At 42.0% G+C, this 16,644-nt stretch overlaps 1 protein-coding gene across 5 annotated transcripts in view; it reads right to left on the reverse strand.

The window, feature by feature from the left end:
- Positions 1–16,644, reverse strand: part of neo1a (neogenin 1a) — a 146,365-nt gene that overhangs the window by 38,361 nt on the left and 91,360 nt on the right. For all 5 annotated transcript variants that reach the window (XM_053634273.1, XM_053634272.1, XM_053634275.1 and 2 more), the window contains exons 4-5: positions 14,234–14,384; positions 2,112–2,248 (exon numbers count right to left, since the gene is read on the reverse strand). In XM_053634273.1, coding sequence (XP_053490248.1) covers positions 2,112–2,248; positions 14,234–14,384 — 288 coding nt within the window. The remainder of the gene's footprint in view (positions 1–2,111; positions 2,249–14,233; positions 14,385–16,644) is intronic.

A 16,644-nucleotide genomic window follows, 5' to 3' on the forward strand; every position in this document is an offset into this window, starting at 1 on the left:
TGTCCTCTGGCCCAATTTATTGTCTTGCCAACTCCAATAAAGTGAGAGGCAGTGCAGTCACACTGGAGCTCTCTCCCCTTTCACTGAGGCCTCAAGCTGTTGCTCTCGTCTTTAACCTCAGCCTCAGCGGCGCTGGCAAGAAAACGCATACACTTAATGATTAAAGCATCCATCAGACACTCTCCGAGCCACTAAATAACGAGCCATCAACTGCAGGAAGATTTTCGGCTCTACGTACAAACTGTACATATGGCAGCTGTCACGAACTGCAAGATCCAAAACAACTCTGTTGTTGTTTGTTTGTTTGTTGCTGTTTTTTTTTTAGGAGAGAAGGAAAAACATATGCTGGGTTTAGCTAATTAGTAAGAATTACAATTTGTTTCAATTAAAGTTTTTTTTTTGTGTGTGTGGTTTTTTTTTTTTTTGGGCAATAGGACAAACTTCTAAAAAGGCCACAGGGTCAGCTTTCAACTCATGTAAAATAAATTAACTGATCAAAATGGAAATTCCTCGTGACAGCACAAACGCTGAAATGAAACAAGGCGCACGGAGCACACCAAAGCGCACTGAAAGAAAATCAGCCGGACATCATGTGGGAAAAAGCTGTTTTGAAAGCGCCTTTCTGTTTCGTCTGTAAAGAAACACAGAAAGCCGTCAATCCCCCTACGCAGCTGGCTAGAGGACTTCATTACCACAAAGGCGTTTTTTTTGGGGACTGTCGGTCTGATGGAAGAACCTTGCATTGGTTCCAATGCTTTTGAAAGAAAGCTCATGAGAGAAGCTCATCTCCAAGGCTCTGGGGAGGGAACGCCAAGTAAAATGGCGACTTAAAAAAAAAAAAAAAAAAAAAGGAAAGGTGGACAGAAAAGATGAAGCCTTGGCACTGCACCAGTCTGCCATGTTGGGAATTGTGAGCAGGGCCCTTGCACTGATGCATCCACACAATGACTTTCCCACCCACACAGCCCCTGAGCTCGCCATCTCTTTTATCCACTCGTCACACCCAGGATCGCACTGTGTATTTGCGTGAAGTGTGAAGCGCAGGAAGGAGATCTGGGTCCTACGCCATTTCCCCGATTTCACACTTGCCTTGTGCTTCCTTGTGCACCCTTCATCCTTCACACAGTGTATTCGTGGGCTTTACAGACGGCTTCCTTTGTGTCATTCTCACTCCCATGTCATGGCGATTCAAGCTATTAATCTCGGTTCTATACCTGTTTATGTAAACATAGCTAAAGCATGCTGCAAGCATACAATCCAATTACAGAACAATGTCATTTAGAAAGCACACACGGGCTTAGGATAGAGCGGCTGAACGCTCTGCAGACAACCGTTCACTCAACGAGACAACCGTTTTTATTTTCTTAAATTGCGTTCAACTTAATAGCCAGTATTGATTCTTTATAAAGTTATGAGCAGGAAAGAACTCATCTCGCGTTGTTGGTTGCCAGTTTTAAATGGTGATCAGAATATGCAGTATTATCTCTGATGGGGGATTTGCAGGCTTTGGGACAGTTTTATTACTACATGCATGATTTAATGCTCTGGTTATCCTTTAAACAATTTAAAAATCTATTCAGTTTATGACCTTTTGTAATGTTCCAGTGTTACACTACATTACAATGTGAAAGCAAAATTAAAGCTGATTTACGTGCGTACGTCATATAGCTTCGATCATGTTCACGAGAATAGATAATGCGTAATAACTTGGTTCTGTTTGGACTAAAGTATGATATGATGAGGTTAACTGGAAAGTAGTATTGCAAATCAGTATCCATACAATGTAGCTCATTGACACTCAAATGATCAGAAACTGATGACATCATTTCAGCAGACGCACAGAGCCAAAAACCATCAATACTCATTTGCAGGTAGCTTTTGGGAATCCCATGAGACATTTGCCAATACAATGTGGATCATACAAGGAGCGGTGCTGCGACAGAGCAGCTGAGCAATTAATCTGTCTCAAGGCATTCGAGTCACCACCTCAAACCATGTCTGACTCTGCTGAACAACCAATCAACAGATTAGCACTTTAATGACCATATACATTACATTACATTACACGCAGCAGTATTTAAGGGTTAGACTACATGCAGCTTTGGTGTTACCTTGAATCGTGAGCTCAGCCCGAGCTTCAATGGAGTCGTTTGCATTATCCGCCAGGCAACTGTATATCCCACCATCCTCTTCCGTCAGGTTAAAGATCTGTAGACTGCCCCCGCCGAGCAGCTCAAAGCGGCTGTCACTGCAGAGAGGAAACGAGAGAGGAAAGAAGCTGGTCAATACTCCTACTGAAACAATTACAGCAACAGGAGCTTCCTGGGTACAGTAAAAGAACCCTAACCCTATCACTCCAGCTTCACTCAGGTTAATGCTATTAAATACAGCACAGGGGTGTGCAGCAGGATGAATACAGACAAACCTAGCACGATGCTAAATTGAACGCTACCAGAAGCAAATTTCTTTCTTTACATTCCTGCCTCCCTATACCCTATTTTTACTGGCCAATCAGGCGGAGTAGCCGAAAGGTCGCAATGGAAATCCATTGATTTGTTTCTTGCATTTGCTAAAAAGAAAAACACGCTTAAAAGCATTTAAAAACAGTGTTGGAATAAATTTACTTTTTGCATTTTGAGGACTGAGGTTGTTAAATAAAAGTCTCCAGAAGAACCATGGCTGGTTCTGCAAGATGCTCAATAAAACTTACAGGTCATTTCCTTATAAAACTGCACTAATTCTACCTGACACTACTTATTTTTCTTAAGCAAAAGGTTCATCACACCAAATATTGCCTTTGTTTCATTTACTGTTACTGTAGCCCAGCCCCTCAAGATTTGGTGTATTTTATATATATATATATATATATATATATATATATATATATATATATATATATATATAGACATTTTTGACCCCACCCTACCTCTCCTGCAGATACATGAACCATGCCCAACCGTTCAAGTAGTTATTTCTGTTTGTACCATAATATTATATATACACATATACATACATACATACATACATACATACATACATATATATATACACATGTATCTGTGGACATGGAAATAGTTGGGTGCTGTCAAAGTATCTGCGAGGAGCAGGAGTGGGTGGGTGTGGTCAAAGCAACTGCAGAAGCAGGAGGGTGTGGTCAAAATATCTGTAGAAGTGAGAACCTGTGTGTGTGTGGTAAAGTATCAGTGTCCACGGTCAGAGAACCTGCGGGAGTAGGCAGGTGTGGTCAAATGTGTCTGTTGAAGCATAGGATTTTACAAACACGGCTCTACCTTGGAGGTATTTGTCCTGAGCATGGCGTTGAATTGAACAATGAACAGTGGGAGACCTGTTATGCAAGAAAAGCTTCACAAGTTGTCCATAACAAAACTGGAGGCCGAAAATCGATATGCATGAGACTGGGAAAGGATGTGAAAGGATCATAGCATCAGTTATTTATATTAGAAACACTGCCCAGGCTTTGGTACACCAATGACGTTTTCACTTTTTTGCTTTGTCTTTTAGCCTCCTCTGCATAGGGGGGGGGGGGGGGGGGGGCGGGGCTGGGGTTTGAATACACTGCCTTAAGAGCACACTGAGGTGGAGAAGAAATCGATAGGCCGAAGGAGAACAGCTGATGAGATAGCCAGAATGTGCGACAGGATGAGCTGGAAAGAGTAACAGTGAGAGACAGTCTGGAGGGAAGAAACAGGAAGAGACAGACACAAATAGAAAGAGAAAAAGAGAAAGAGAGAGAGAGAGAGAGAAGGCTGGCCTCTTGCAGTGTTAGCATGGGGATGCAGAGCCAGCAGTTCCTTTGCTTAACCTGATCCACCAGCTATTGATTCAAATCCCAAGGCCACCAATACTACCATTCTCCTAGTATGCACAGAGCACCTCCTCACCATCCACACATCTCGCTCTGACCTGGATCAATTGCTGCGTCCAGGGTTTGTGAATCCAATGCTCACACTGGGGTTCTGATTACACAGACAGGAACACACACCGGTGCACCAGGTGCTTCTCCTTGATCGACTGTCGCTAAAGACATCAACATGCTTCCAGATAGCACCTGGCAGTTCTTTCAAAAAGCAGGAAGAGGTACCATGAGGCAAAATGTCCAGAATAATGACTGTGTGGGACATACTCCAAAATTCTGCCTTGAACCATAGTAAAAGTTTGGCTCTGATATATCTAGCACTGCACTATGTTCTTTAGGAAAAGAGCAGCTCAAACACTACCTCCCCAAGAGAGCTACTGGGCAGCTCTGGCACGCACTCACAAACCCACAGGAGAGAGCCTCTCATAAAGGGGGTCTTTGTCCTTCTGGTTTGGGCCAAACCAAACACATAAGCCATACTGCCTAGCACAAGACCACAGAACATTCCTTTGTATCCTCTGGTCATAATTTTTTAGGAAGTGATGTAATTATTTACAGAAAGAAGCAAAAGCCTCAGAGCATCAGAGCCTGCATGCATGAGGTTTCTGTAGTCACAAGATGCAGCACAATGCTCATGAAAATGATGTTTGACTACACATTCTGAGGGGCTCCATGGTTTTGAGATATTTATCACTGTATAAACTCAAACTGTATTCTGTTTGGTTCAAACAAAAGATTGTTGATATTGTAATCATCAGATGAAGTACTGGCACATTTACCAGAGGTAGTGTTGGTGTTTGACGCAGGGGAACATGAATCAATTAAAAATGCATTACACAAAGCTTGTTCCCCGACAAAGACCTTTTAATTAGTTGCAAATTTTCAGCGTCACTTATCTCCCACTCAGCCACAGTAACAGGCTTGGGACGAGGGGAGCTCTGGTGATAAGTTAACACTGATGACAAATAAAATTCTTCTATAGACAATGAGGACTCGTAAGAATGCTATTCTTCTGTCAAATCTTGGTCTTGGTTCGTGGAGAACTACCAACATCTTTACCTCAAGTAGCCTTAAATAATCCAGAACAAACATGGTTGAGCTGCTGATGAATAGTAGACTACCAGATACCATCATATCCATTGGGATTGATCCAACTGGCCCTGGTGGAGACAAGCTGTGATTGCAGCCTTAGAACTCAAGCTGAAAAGACAAGAGCCACTATCAAGTAATAGTTGCCAGAGCCATATCTCCCTGCAGTTCACACCTGAAGATAAGCAGGGTTAAGCCTGGCCAGTACCTGGATGGGAGACCTGGGAAAACTAAGGCTGCTGTTGGAAGTGGTATTAGTGAAGCCAGCAAGAGGTACTCACCCTGTGGTCTGTGTGGTGCCTAATGCCCCAGTATAGAGATGGAGACACAATACTGTAAAAACAGCACTGTCTTTCGGATGAGACGTTAACCTGACGTCCTGACTCTCTGTGGTAATTAAAAATCCCAGGACACTTACTGCAAAAGAAAAAGAAGTATACCCCGGTGTCCTGGCAAAAAATCCCCCATTGGCCGTTTTCCATTAGAGCCCCATCTCTGAATTGGCTACATCCTTCTCCTCTCCACTAATAGCTGGTGTGTGGTGGGCGTTCTGGCGCAGTATGGCTGCCGTCGCATCATCTGTGTGGATGCTACACGCTAGTGGTGGTTGCGGAGACCGAGACCCTCCCCCCAATACTATGTAAAGCATTTTAAGTGTCTATAAAAGCACTGTATAAATGCAACTGTTACTGTCTGGTTATTTTCAGCCAGTTGGCCACCAACTTTCTGGGTGTCAAGTTCAACGTTTTATCCTGCAGGACCCACAAAATAGTGCCTTTGATGATATATATTCTTGGGAAGAAATAGGAGAGGTGTAGAAAAATCAATAGGGAGAGAAGTCCAATGTTAAGAATGGGAATAACTGTTTTTGCTTTGCTTGACTGTATGACTCCCGTAAGGCACGGTGTAGATTTGTGTACCACGCTCTATTTGTTTTGTCAGGAATTCTGCTGGCAAAGCAATACTTTGATTCGATCATTATGATACAGCCCAAAGCCACAACCTGTGTAATATGCAGACATTAGAGAGCCAAGACAAAGAGGTAGACAAGGCTGGAGGTAGACCAGCTGCTCAGTGCACGGAGAGGCCAGCGAGCGTCCGGATGATACGAAGGACGAAAGGGGAAAATACAGAAAAAGAAAAGGTCCACACACAGTTTACATCATCTGCTTGCTTACTCATGGGCCAGATTCAACAATGTTTTTTTTTTTGTTAAAGTTCAGAGATGCACTGGCATTTACTGAATTATCCATTAACAGAAAGCAGCCACCTGTTTATTAAAGTAAACTTACCCAGTGTTCTATGTCAACCATCACAGTTTATCCCTAACAAGTTATCCCTGTCTATATTTATTCCAAGCCTACCGTTATTTTCCGTGGTGTATCAGCCAGTGAGTCACCCTGGAATTCATTTTAGCTTGCCTGATGGTGAAGGATTCAGGACATTTGGAGAGATTCCATGGTCAATAAAAACATGTTTGGGTTAGAAAACAAAAATTTCCCCAGCACACACTACAGAAGACCAGGGCACTCTGACTCCACTTTCAGGCACTGCACTCTAATACCGGAGCCATAAATTATCCACACAGAAGGAAAGAAGCCGGGAACAGCAGACGCTCGCTGTTAATCTTCTAATAATACCGACACTGCACAAAAAAAGCAGCAGAAATTATAGCCCATTAACATTGATAAGCAGTTCTCTCAATCCCACTCTGGCAGTCATTTGGCCCCTCCTTCGTGTAGGACAGCGGCGAGTGAATGGTGATTGACCCCAAATTGGATTTTAAATGGTGTTCCAGAGAACGAGCAGAGAAGAGTGGCGGTCACAAAAAAAAAATGGAGTGAAAGACAGGGATAGCAGCAATCAGTATTCTGATGCTGTGCGTGGACATGAGGTTCAAACAGCCAGCTCACGTAAACCATCACCAGGTCTGCGCTGCAACACAAAGACTAAAGAAAAGAGAAAGAAAAAAAAAAAAAAACCAACCTCACACCAGTCTTTTAGATCTCACCGGTAAAGGAGCACAGCTATGCTGCATCAACTACACAAACACTGCCCTGCTTCTGACCATCCTCGCTGAGCTGTGTCAACACAATGAACATCATGACGTTTCAACGTGGGACTCAGGCTAGAAACAGGGAAGACGATCTGACGCGGGAGGGATGATTTACATGCAGTGTCAGCCCTGTTGCGCATACATTATTCATTTTTATTGAAGGCAGATGATTCTATTCAACCCCAGTCAAATGCTTTTCTACCTTGCGGCTGAATCAGTGACTCAGACTTTTAGCAGCCAGTGTCTGTGAAATGCAATGCTTCATAATCAAATCTCTTTTTTTTTTTTTTTATTCTTTTGCAGTGCCTAAATAATAAACTGTTAATGGAGGCCACATTCACATTCACCTTCAAACCAACAGGATGATCCTACTATACAGTAGAAAAACGTGCGCTCCTATTTACCCGCACCACCAGGGGTCATTACATCTAGCGCGTCAAAATGGTTCTTCAACTTTTATTCCCCCTGGACAAATCCTTTAAAGGATTTCCCTTTCAAGCAAGGCTTCAAGTAGAATAACTTTAGAAAGTGGCCACTTCGGAACAATTTGCCCTTTCTTTGCGGGGGAAAAAAAATTCCAAACAATTTAACGATGGATTTGTTTATTTAATTAATTTTTTTACTTTCCAGATTTTGTGCTCAGTTTTCTTGCTAAAAGTCACCGTATAATAAAACATGGAATGTTTACAGGTAATAGATTTAGAAGCAGGATCTAAGGTCGGTTTGAAGGTTTTACAGAGGCGCTAGTACAGCAACAGTACAAGTTGATTTATTTATTTTTATTTTTAAATACTGCTCACTTAAAGTGTTATAATTAGTGTTCAGAACTCGGACACAAGTCGTAATCTTCAAGTCTAGGCTGCAAACCTATTTGTTTGAGTGTAGCCTTTGGGTAATAACTTTTCTCTTAGGTAAGGGTACAGATCTAGGGGGTTCATGGGCACAGAGGTTTGTTGATGGAGGAGTGGCTGGCTGCTTTATGTCCCAGCACGACCTCATGGCTGCATGAACTTCTATCTCTCTCTTTCAGTTACACTCTCTTTGAGTCCCCGTTTACACTCTGTGCAAACAATTAATGGACTGATTAATCTGTCTCCCCGCCCCCGTTTTTACAAACTTAACATTTTACTCCTGCTGCCTGATGAGACGCCTGCCCTCCAGACTTGCTCGATCCATCTGATGCACTACTTCTGCTAGGGGCTCCATCACCTGAAAATCACTTGCTGCTGCTGAGGATGGCACCACTTGTTCACTGTGAGATTGCTATGGATGGTAGCACACGGATACCCTAAAGATGGCTGTGGATGTTCTTTCTTGGATAGCCTAACTTAAAACGTACCCATCATTAAACAGTGGATGACTTCACTTTGATACTTTGTGGCAGACGGAGCTCAATGGTTAAGACTGTTTAAGACGTTGGTCTACCAATTGGAAGGTCTTGAATTCAAACCCCAGCACCGCCAAGCTACCACCGTTGGACCCTTAACCCTCAACTGCTCAGATGTATAGATGAGATAAATGTACGTCGCCCTGGATAAGGGCGCAAAATGATGCTACAGACATCAAGTTAAATCTGCAATGATCTCAAAAATGAGACGCCGATACTCGTACTTAAGATCCTTTCAGCACACATAGCACTGCATGTCTCTAGAGTATACAGCTGTAGATGAGACTCATGACGGTCTCCCAGAAGAAGATGGGTTCCCTTTTCAGTCTGGTTTCTCTCGAGGTTTCTTCCTCATGTCGTCTTTGGGAGTTTTTCCCTTCCTTACCAGCGTAGCCTCCATCTTGCTCATTTAAATCTATATCTAGATTTCTGTGAAGCTGCTTTGTGACATGCCCGTTGTTCAAATTACGACCAAATTCAAACTGAATTGAAACGAATTGCGTAGTATCCAAACGTCCCTACAGGACACTCATGACTTGCAAGTCACAGGTAAAAAAAAAATTACAAACTGCAATTGCAGCTAAATGCTACTCAAAACAGATATGTCAAATATGCCTCCCTTCTTTCTCAGTAGAAAGGATAAGCACTTGATGACACATTTTCCTGATCCCTCAACAGCCTGTCTGAAGTGGCAGAGTAACACTTTAGACAGAAGGCAATTTTCAGATCCGCTCACTCACCTACAGCCAACACGGAGGCGTACACTTTCATCTTTCTCCCCTATACTTTCATCTGCCTCCTCTGCCTCTCTGAATCCAACTCCCCCGTTTAGCACCTCTAATCCCCGTAACACATTCGATCACACTTCCGTCTCCAAAGATGTGGAGGCAGACATCAGCGTGAGCTGCCACAATCGCAGACTGTCATCAGTGTGAAGCAGAAACAGAATGTCAACAGAAAGTTTCAGAATCAGGATGTTGTTTATTGAAGAAAGGCATCGCGCCCTTTTATCTTGCCGAGTGCATCGAGGGGATGGTGAAACCCAAATTTGCATTCTTACTCGAAAGTCATTGATGTAGCTTACATCGTGTGCGAGTGTAGCGACTATTAATGTCAATTTTTGCAAATGTAGCTGGTGGAGCTTTGTTATTCCAAGCATGCAGATTTCCCAATGTGTCCATAACAGGGTTGAAAAATTCTTTGGTTAACCCTCAAGGATTTTCTTCCTCCAATCTTCTCCCCAATTTGGCCTTTTGCAAGTCCCACCTACTAGCTAGCTCTACCCTATCGTACGACAGCTACCAACCAGGGAGGGTGAAGGCTGACACGTGCTTCCTCTGAGACGTTACGCCAGCCAACAGCATCTTTTTGAACTTTTGCTCATGTCCAGTGTAACACATTTGGAGGATAATCCCATCTACCCTCTTCTCCATTCATGAGCTCATAAACACCTGAAGTTGGCTAGAGATGCTGTGATTGCCATCCCGCTCCACCCAGATAGCATGGCTAATTTTGCTCTCTAGAATAACGGCCGCAGACGGCAGTGATATTGAAAGGATTCAAACTGTTAGAATCCCAATGATGAGGCGAATGCTTTGCAGTTGTGCCACTTCCGAGTCCCATCAGGATTTCTGAGGTGGTGATAACCAAAATATAAGTGTCATTAACATACATGTTATTTTTGCTTTAAAAATATTTCCATACCATCCATCCTCTATACCGCTTAATCCTTTTCAGGGTCGCGGGGAAACCTGGAGTCTATCCCACGGTGCATCGGGCACAAGGCGGGGTACACCCTGGACAGGGTGCCAATCCATCGCAGGGCACAATCACATACACATTCACACACCCATTCATACACTATGGACATGCCAATCAATCTACCATGCATGTCTTTGGACTGGGGGAGGAAACCGGAGTACCCGGAGGAAACCCCCACAGAGACATGCATGGTAGGCTGATTGGCAAGTCCAAAGTGTCCGTAGTGTATGAATGGGTGTGTGAGTGTGTATGTGATTGTGCCCTGCAATGGACTGGCACCCTGTCCAGGGTGTACCCCGCCTTGTGCCCGATGCTCCCTGGGATAGTCTCCAGGTTCCCCGTGACCCTGAAAAGGATAAGCGGTATAGAAGATGGATGGAATTATTAAAGAAGTTATAGAAAAATGAGAGAATCTGCTTGGATTGCGGCGTCGCAGCATACAGGAACAGATGGTATATTTTAACACCGGTGTGTGATGTCATATCGTTTGCTGCCCAGATTCGCAGCAGTCCACTAAGAAATTTTGCATGCTGAAAGTCTAGCGTGACGGCTGCTTAAATACAGGAAGTGAAATCCACTGTATTTCTTACATTAAATATTTTTATACATTAGAGATCATCAGACTATTAGAGTTCATGAGAAAGTATTGTGAATGGGTACAATCAATACGATCACCACAATGGTGAATTCAGGATTCTAAAGAATTCCTGCTAAATAAGCAGCATTTTTTTATGTAACATTGTTTTCCCAAGACAAAGTCTGTCCTATTTGTTAGACAGTATAAACACGGCTGTCTTTTCAGCCTCATTAATCTGGACAAATTTGAATCAGTTCATGTGTCCTACTGGGAAAAGTATTCCCTTTGCTGGGAAAAAAGTTCCATGAGAAACATGGCAGCCAAGAATGTTGTTCCAGTTCAAACTTTTTAGTAAATGTACTATAAACAAACACAATAATAGTGTACACAATAATAAAAGAATATGCAGTTATGGTTATATAAAAAATAAATGAAAAATATTTTTTAAACTGTTAAAATACCATGGAATTAAGCAGAAAACAACCGTTTGCCAGTTACCCCGAGCCATTCGCACCGATTTCAAATCCTACCTCGATTGTTCTATAATCCTCACGCATGGACGAGGGAGACTTTTCTCTAATCAACTTTGTGAAGCCACAGGCATGTCTTCTGGTGAAATTAGCTCCAGTGCCTCCTGTTCTACAAGCACATTTGGGAATTAATGAATAAGCTGGTTGATGCAAACACCCTGGGGATACTGATGATCACGGCAATGAATACTGTAATTATATGTTACGGTATTATTCACGACACACTTAATAGCAGAGTTATTATTTATCCCCTACCCTGTCAGTCAAGACTCTGAAACCGAGCTGTTGCTGTGTGCAAACTTGTGGTCGTAGATGCTGTAAGATCTGCAGTGTTTTTATGATGCTTTTCACCACTTTCAGATTCTGAAACTGTAACTACCCAAGACTAGTCAATATACCTGCAGGTATCAGCCAATTCAATGTAATGCTTTATAATGCCACACTGAGACATGTTAATGACAATTTGAGTCTTAGGGTTAGCACCATGGTGCTGTGGTGGTTAAGGCTCTGGGTTACTGATCGGAAGGTCGGGGTTCATGCCCCAGCACTGCCAGGCTCTGGGTTACTGATCAGAAGGTCGGGGGTTCAAGCCCCAGCACTGCCAAGCTTGCCAAGCCCTTGAGCAAGGCCCTTAACCCTTTCTGCTCCAGGGGTGCTGACCCTGCGCTCTGACCCCAGCTTCCAGACATTCTGGGGTATGCGAAGAAAATAATTTCACTGTGCATATGCATGTGTGACAAATAAAGACTCATTATTATCAGGAAATAAGAAAAGCATAGCATAAAAGCAGAAAGAATACCTGTCAAATTTGCATTTTCCTACTCCTTCCTCTAATGGGGGTCTTGTTTGTTTTTGTTTGGTTAATGCATGTTAATTAGCTGGCTTTTACATCCATATTTCCATTTTTCAGCTAAAAATGTGCTTTTCTCATCTCATTCACACACCCTGAGCTCAAGAAGACCAAACAGACATTATCAACAATCTTCAACCGTTTAGTTTCAGTGAGCAGTGTGGGTATTTTTTTTTTTTTTTTTTTTTGTTAATGACCTTTTTTTTAAAAAATATTAATAAACGTATTGTCTGAGCTTTGATATGTGGTACATTTCCGAACTCCAGGCATTTTTCATTGTCCTTGGCCAGCGTGCTGAATATGAATTCTTCACAAGGAGGACAAGGATGTTAACTTTCTCAGGCTTAAGCTGAGAGAGTGATTATAGTCCCCGTCGATACTTGGCTCCTCTTCAGCTAGATTTATTTCAGCTGTATGTCACTGCTCTTCATTGGCATAGAGATATATATATATATATTTATTTTATTATTTTATTTTAGCTGCCCAATGATTTTCCTGTTGGAGGAGATTCTAGTCTTATTGATGCACATTTTTGGATTTGGATCAGTTGGCAATTTAACCCATTACGGAGGTACCAGGGTTTATGTTTTGGGTATACATCAGGTGTACAACGTTTTGCATATCTAGTCAATTATTTGACGATCACGTATTGATGTTTTACATATTTATAGCGATATTCTGTTGATCTGATGACTACGTAATTACGGCAATATTCTGTTTAAGCAGTTATAGTGATGATATATTTATGGAATTGTGGTGATTGTCTATATTCTGTTTACATGGTTATGGCAATATTCTGCCGACGTACTTATAGTGATATTATATTTACGTAGTCATGGTGATCCTGTCTATATTCTGTTCAGGTGGTTATGATGATGATATTTGTTGACGTAATGATGACAAGATTCTGTTTACATGATTACTGCAGTATTCTGTTTATGTGGTACTGGCAATATTTAATTTTGTATATACATCCATCCATTTTCCATCCCACTTATCCTACACAGGGTTGCGGGGAGCCTGGAGATTATCCCAGGGAACTCGGGGCATAAGGCTAAGGTCATCCTGGATGGCATACCAACCTATCGCAGGGCACAATCGCACACTACGGACAATTTGGGAATGGCAATCAGCCTACATTGTATGTCTTTGGAGTAAACCGGAGTAACCCACTCCCCCCAAAAGCAGGGAGAAAACATGCAAACTCTGTGTACACACGGCGGAGGCGGGATTCGAACCCCCAACCCCTTGAGGTGCGAGGCAAACGTGCGAACCACTAATCCACCGTACCACCGTGAACAAAACGATTTGATAAACAAGATCCATTACCAACCCAACAATATTGCTTGCTCACACTTTTGCTAGCTACTGGAATCTTAACAGTACAAATTTTATTTTTTGTCATCCAAGATAATCACGACTGTCATCATATCCAATATAACCCCCCTCTTGTGTGGTAGCACTTAAATCCAGCAGGGTTTTAAAGTCTCTGTCAGTGTCAACGTCTGAGAATTATACGGTTCCATTAAACACACTGTTATTGCGCAGATTCATCACTTCCCAATAGAAGCCACGTGTTTCTGTTTCAATATTAAACAGACCGTGAAAATATTTAAGACCTCTGTGGATCATATTCCAGATACTTTTAAACGCCATTTAAGGTTTTCATTTTCTTCCGCTCTTTTATACTTCTTAATGACCTGCGATTGTCCGGTGTTAACAGGTTAACACTGTAGCTGTGAAACGTACGTGTTCTCACGTGTGTGTGTGACGCACACATTCTGAAATGCACTAACACCTCTCAGAGCAGGCGCCATCCCTCTAATTATTTACTCTAGCAGCTGGGACAGGCTGCAGCTATGTGCCAAGTCAACAGCAGCCAGCCAGCCAGCCACACACACACACACACACACGCACAAAATCCTCAAACGCATGCTACTGAATGATGAGCTTACTGCTCGTGTAGAGCATGTCAGACACTGAGAAATCGATGCTTTGTCACTACCACCAGTTGTCACTTAACTAGAAGAGATAAAAGATATTCTGCATGTCATCTTTCCCCACACCAAACACCATGGACCCAAGTGAACACATTCTGGTGCCTACCTGTCATCGATGACTCTATCGTCTTGCATCCAGCGAACGTAGGCTGCAGGGAATCCGCTCACCACACAGGGGAGCAATACGCTCTCTCCCACCACCCTGGACACGGAGCCTGGCTGCCTGAGGAACTCCAGCTTGCGCACCTCCCATGTTTCTGAGAGGGACAGAAGAAAATCAGAGCAGGATCAGTTAACACTAGGTTAAAGTTAGCTCACACCAACACCGTTTTTACGCTTTGGCCTCATTACTATATTCAGTCGATTTCCCAAAAGTTCCTGAGACGAAAAAACAAGTTGGGCATGCACACTGAACCCATGACCTTTATGTCCTTTCCAGCATTTTTGCATGTTTTTTTTTTTTTCAAAATGTTCCACCATTTTTGCATATTAACAAATAATAACACGCTTCTGGACGTGCTGTTATAGGAAAATAATCAACAGAGTATACCAGAGCTCTTACACCAGATCAATTTGTCAACAATTTTCGCTTTATTAAAGAATGACATCATACATTTTTACCAGTTTATAGCTACATTTAATGTTATGGGGTGTCCATGAAACAAGTCACAGTCCGGTCCATAAGTATTTGGACAGCAACACTATTTTCGTACTTTTTGCCTCTACACCACCACAATGGATTTAAAATGACACAATAAAGACAGGATTGAGGTGAAGACTTTCAACTTTAGTTCAAGGGGTTTAAAAATATTTCATTAATTGTTTAGGAATTATAGCCATTTTTATCCAATGGAGTCCCTCCATTTTCACAGGCTCAAAAGTAATTGGACAAACTAACAAATCATAATATATTCTGATTGTTTTTATACTTGGACGCAAATCCTTTGCAGTCAATGACTGCCTGAAATCTGGAACCCATGGACATCATCAAATGCCGAGTTTCCTGCCTCGAGATGCTTTGCCAGGCCTTTACTGCAGCTGCCTTCGGTTGCTGCTTGTTTGTGGGTCTTTCTGCCTTCAGTTTTGTCTTCAGTAAGTGGGAAGCCTGCTGAATTAGGTTGAGGTCATTGGAAATTTAAGAACATTTCATTTTTTTGCCTTAAGTCAGTTGTCCAATTACTTTTGAGCCTGTGAAAATGGAGGGACTCTGTAAAAACAAATGGCTGTAATTCCTAAACGGTTAATACAGTATTTTTTTATTAAACCCCTTGAATTAAAGCCAAAAGTCTGCACGTCAATCCTACCTTGATTGCTTCATTTCAAATCCACTATAGTAGTGTGCGAAAGTTATGACAATTGTGTCACTGTCCAAATACTTATGGACCTGACTGTGTTGCCATTACTCCATCCAATGGCTCACCAGCCTCTTAATGTTTTTCTCTCTTTTGAAGGTAACAAGACCAAAAAAAAAACAAAACAAAAAAACAAAAACAAAACACAGCTTGTCATGTTCGTAAGAAAGATGCTTTATTGCACATCCCAGTGTCGCTTATATTTATATATATTTTCTGCTGAAGTTGGCCTCACATGGATACCCTACAGATCACCATGGGCTTACTGTGCATGGTATCACAAAGACACCATAAAGATGGCCGTGGACGTTCTTTCTTGGACGTTGATTTTTACTAAGAACAGTTTACACTCAAGTCTCCATCACTGAACCGTTGATAACTTCAGTTTGAGTCAAGAAACTTAAAACACTAATGATGCTCATACTCACGTTCCTTTTAACACACCTAGCACTGCTTGATTTTATGGTCTCGACAATTATAAAAGAGAAATGACTTATAATCGCAGAATCCGGTGTCACCCAGATGAGGATCCCTTTTGAGTCTGATTCCTGTCATGGCTGCGTCCTCTTGTCGCCTCAGGGAGTTTTTCCTGAGGTTACTTGCTCATTAGGGATAAATTTAATATCTGGATTTCTATCAAGCTGCTTCGTGACAAAGTCCGATGTTAAAAGAGCTATACAAATAAAAAATAAACTGAAGATGCATTTTTAGTTCTACAGTACCCATCTTAGTGTGTAGTAGATGTGTAGGAGATCCTCAACTCCAATGATTCCCCAAGTTGGGTTCATGATGCACAGCCTGGGAGTCTGTATTTCTTTTAAAACATGCCATTACAGCTCATTAAAGCTGCAGCTAATATATAAAATGTTTTGAATCTACATTTAAATTCTGTAATTGGTTTGGTTTCTCTCATAGCGCCAATAAATAAGTGAATATGATAGTACACATTTGATAGTACACAAGAAGAAGAAGAAGAAGAAGAAGACGAAGAAGATCCATTGAATTTTTCCTCCACTACAAAAAGTTTGAGAACCCCTTCTTGAATCTCATGAGCTAGACTTCATCATCACTAAACATGGCACTTTAATAGGAAGAGGCCATCCATGTTCACTCAGCAATAACAGTTTCAAACAAAAACTCGGGAATAACCTGAAGTTCTGTCGCA

The sequence above is a fragment of the Ictalurus furcatus genome, chromosome 10 (assembly GCF_023375685.1).
Source record: "Ictalurus furcatus strain D&B chromosome 10, Billie_1.0, whole genome shotgun sequence".
NCBI classification, from domain to species: domain Eukaryota; kingdom Metazoa; phylum Chordata; class Actinopteri; order Siluriformes; family Ictaluridae; genus Ictalurus; species Ictalurus furcatus.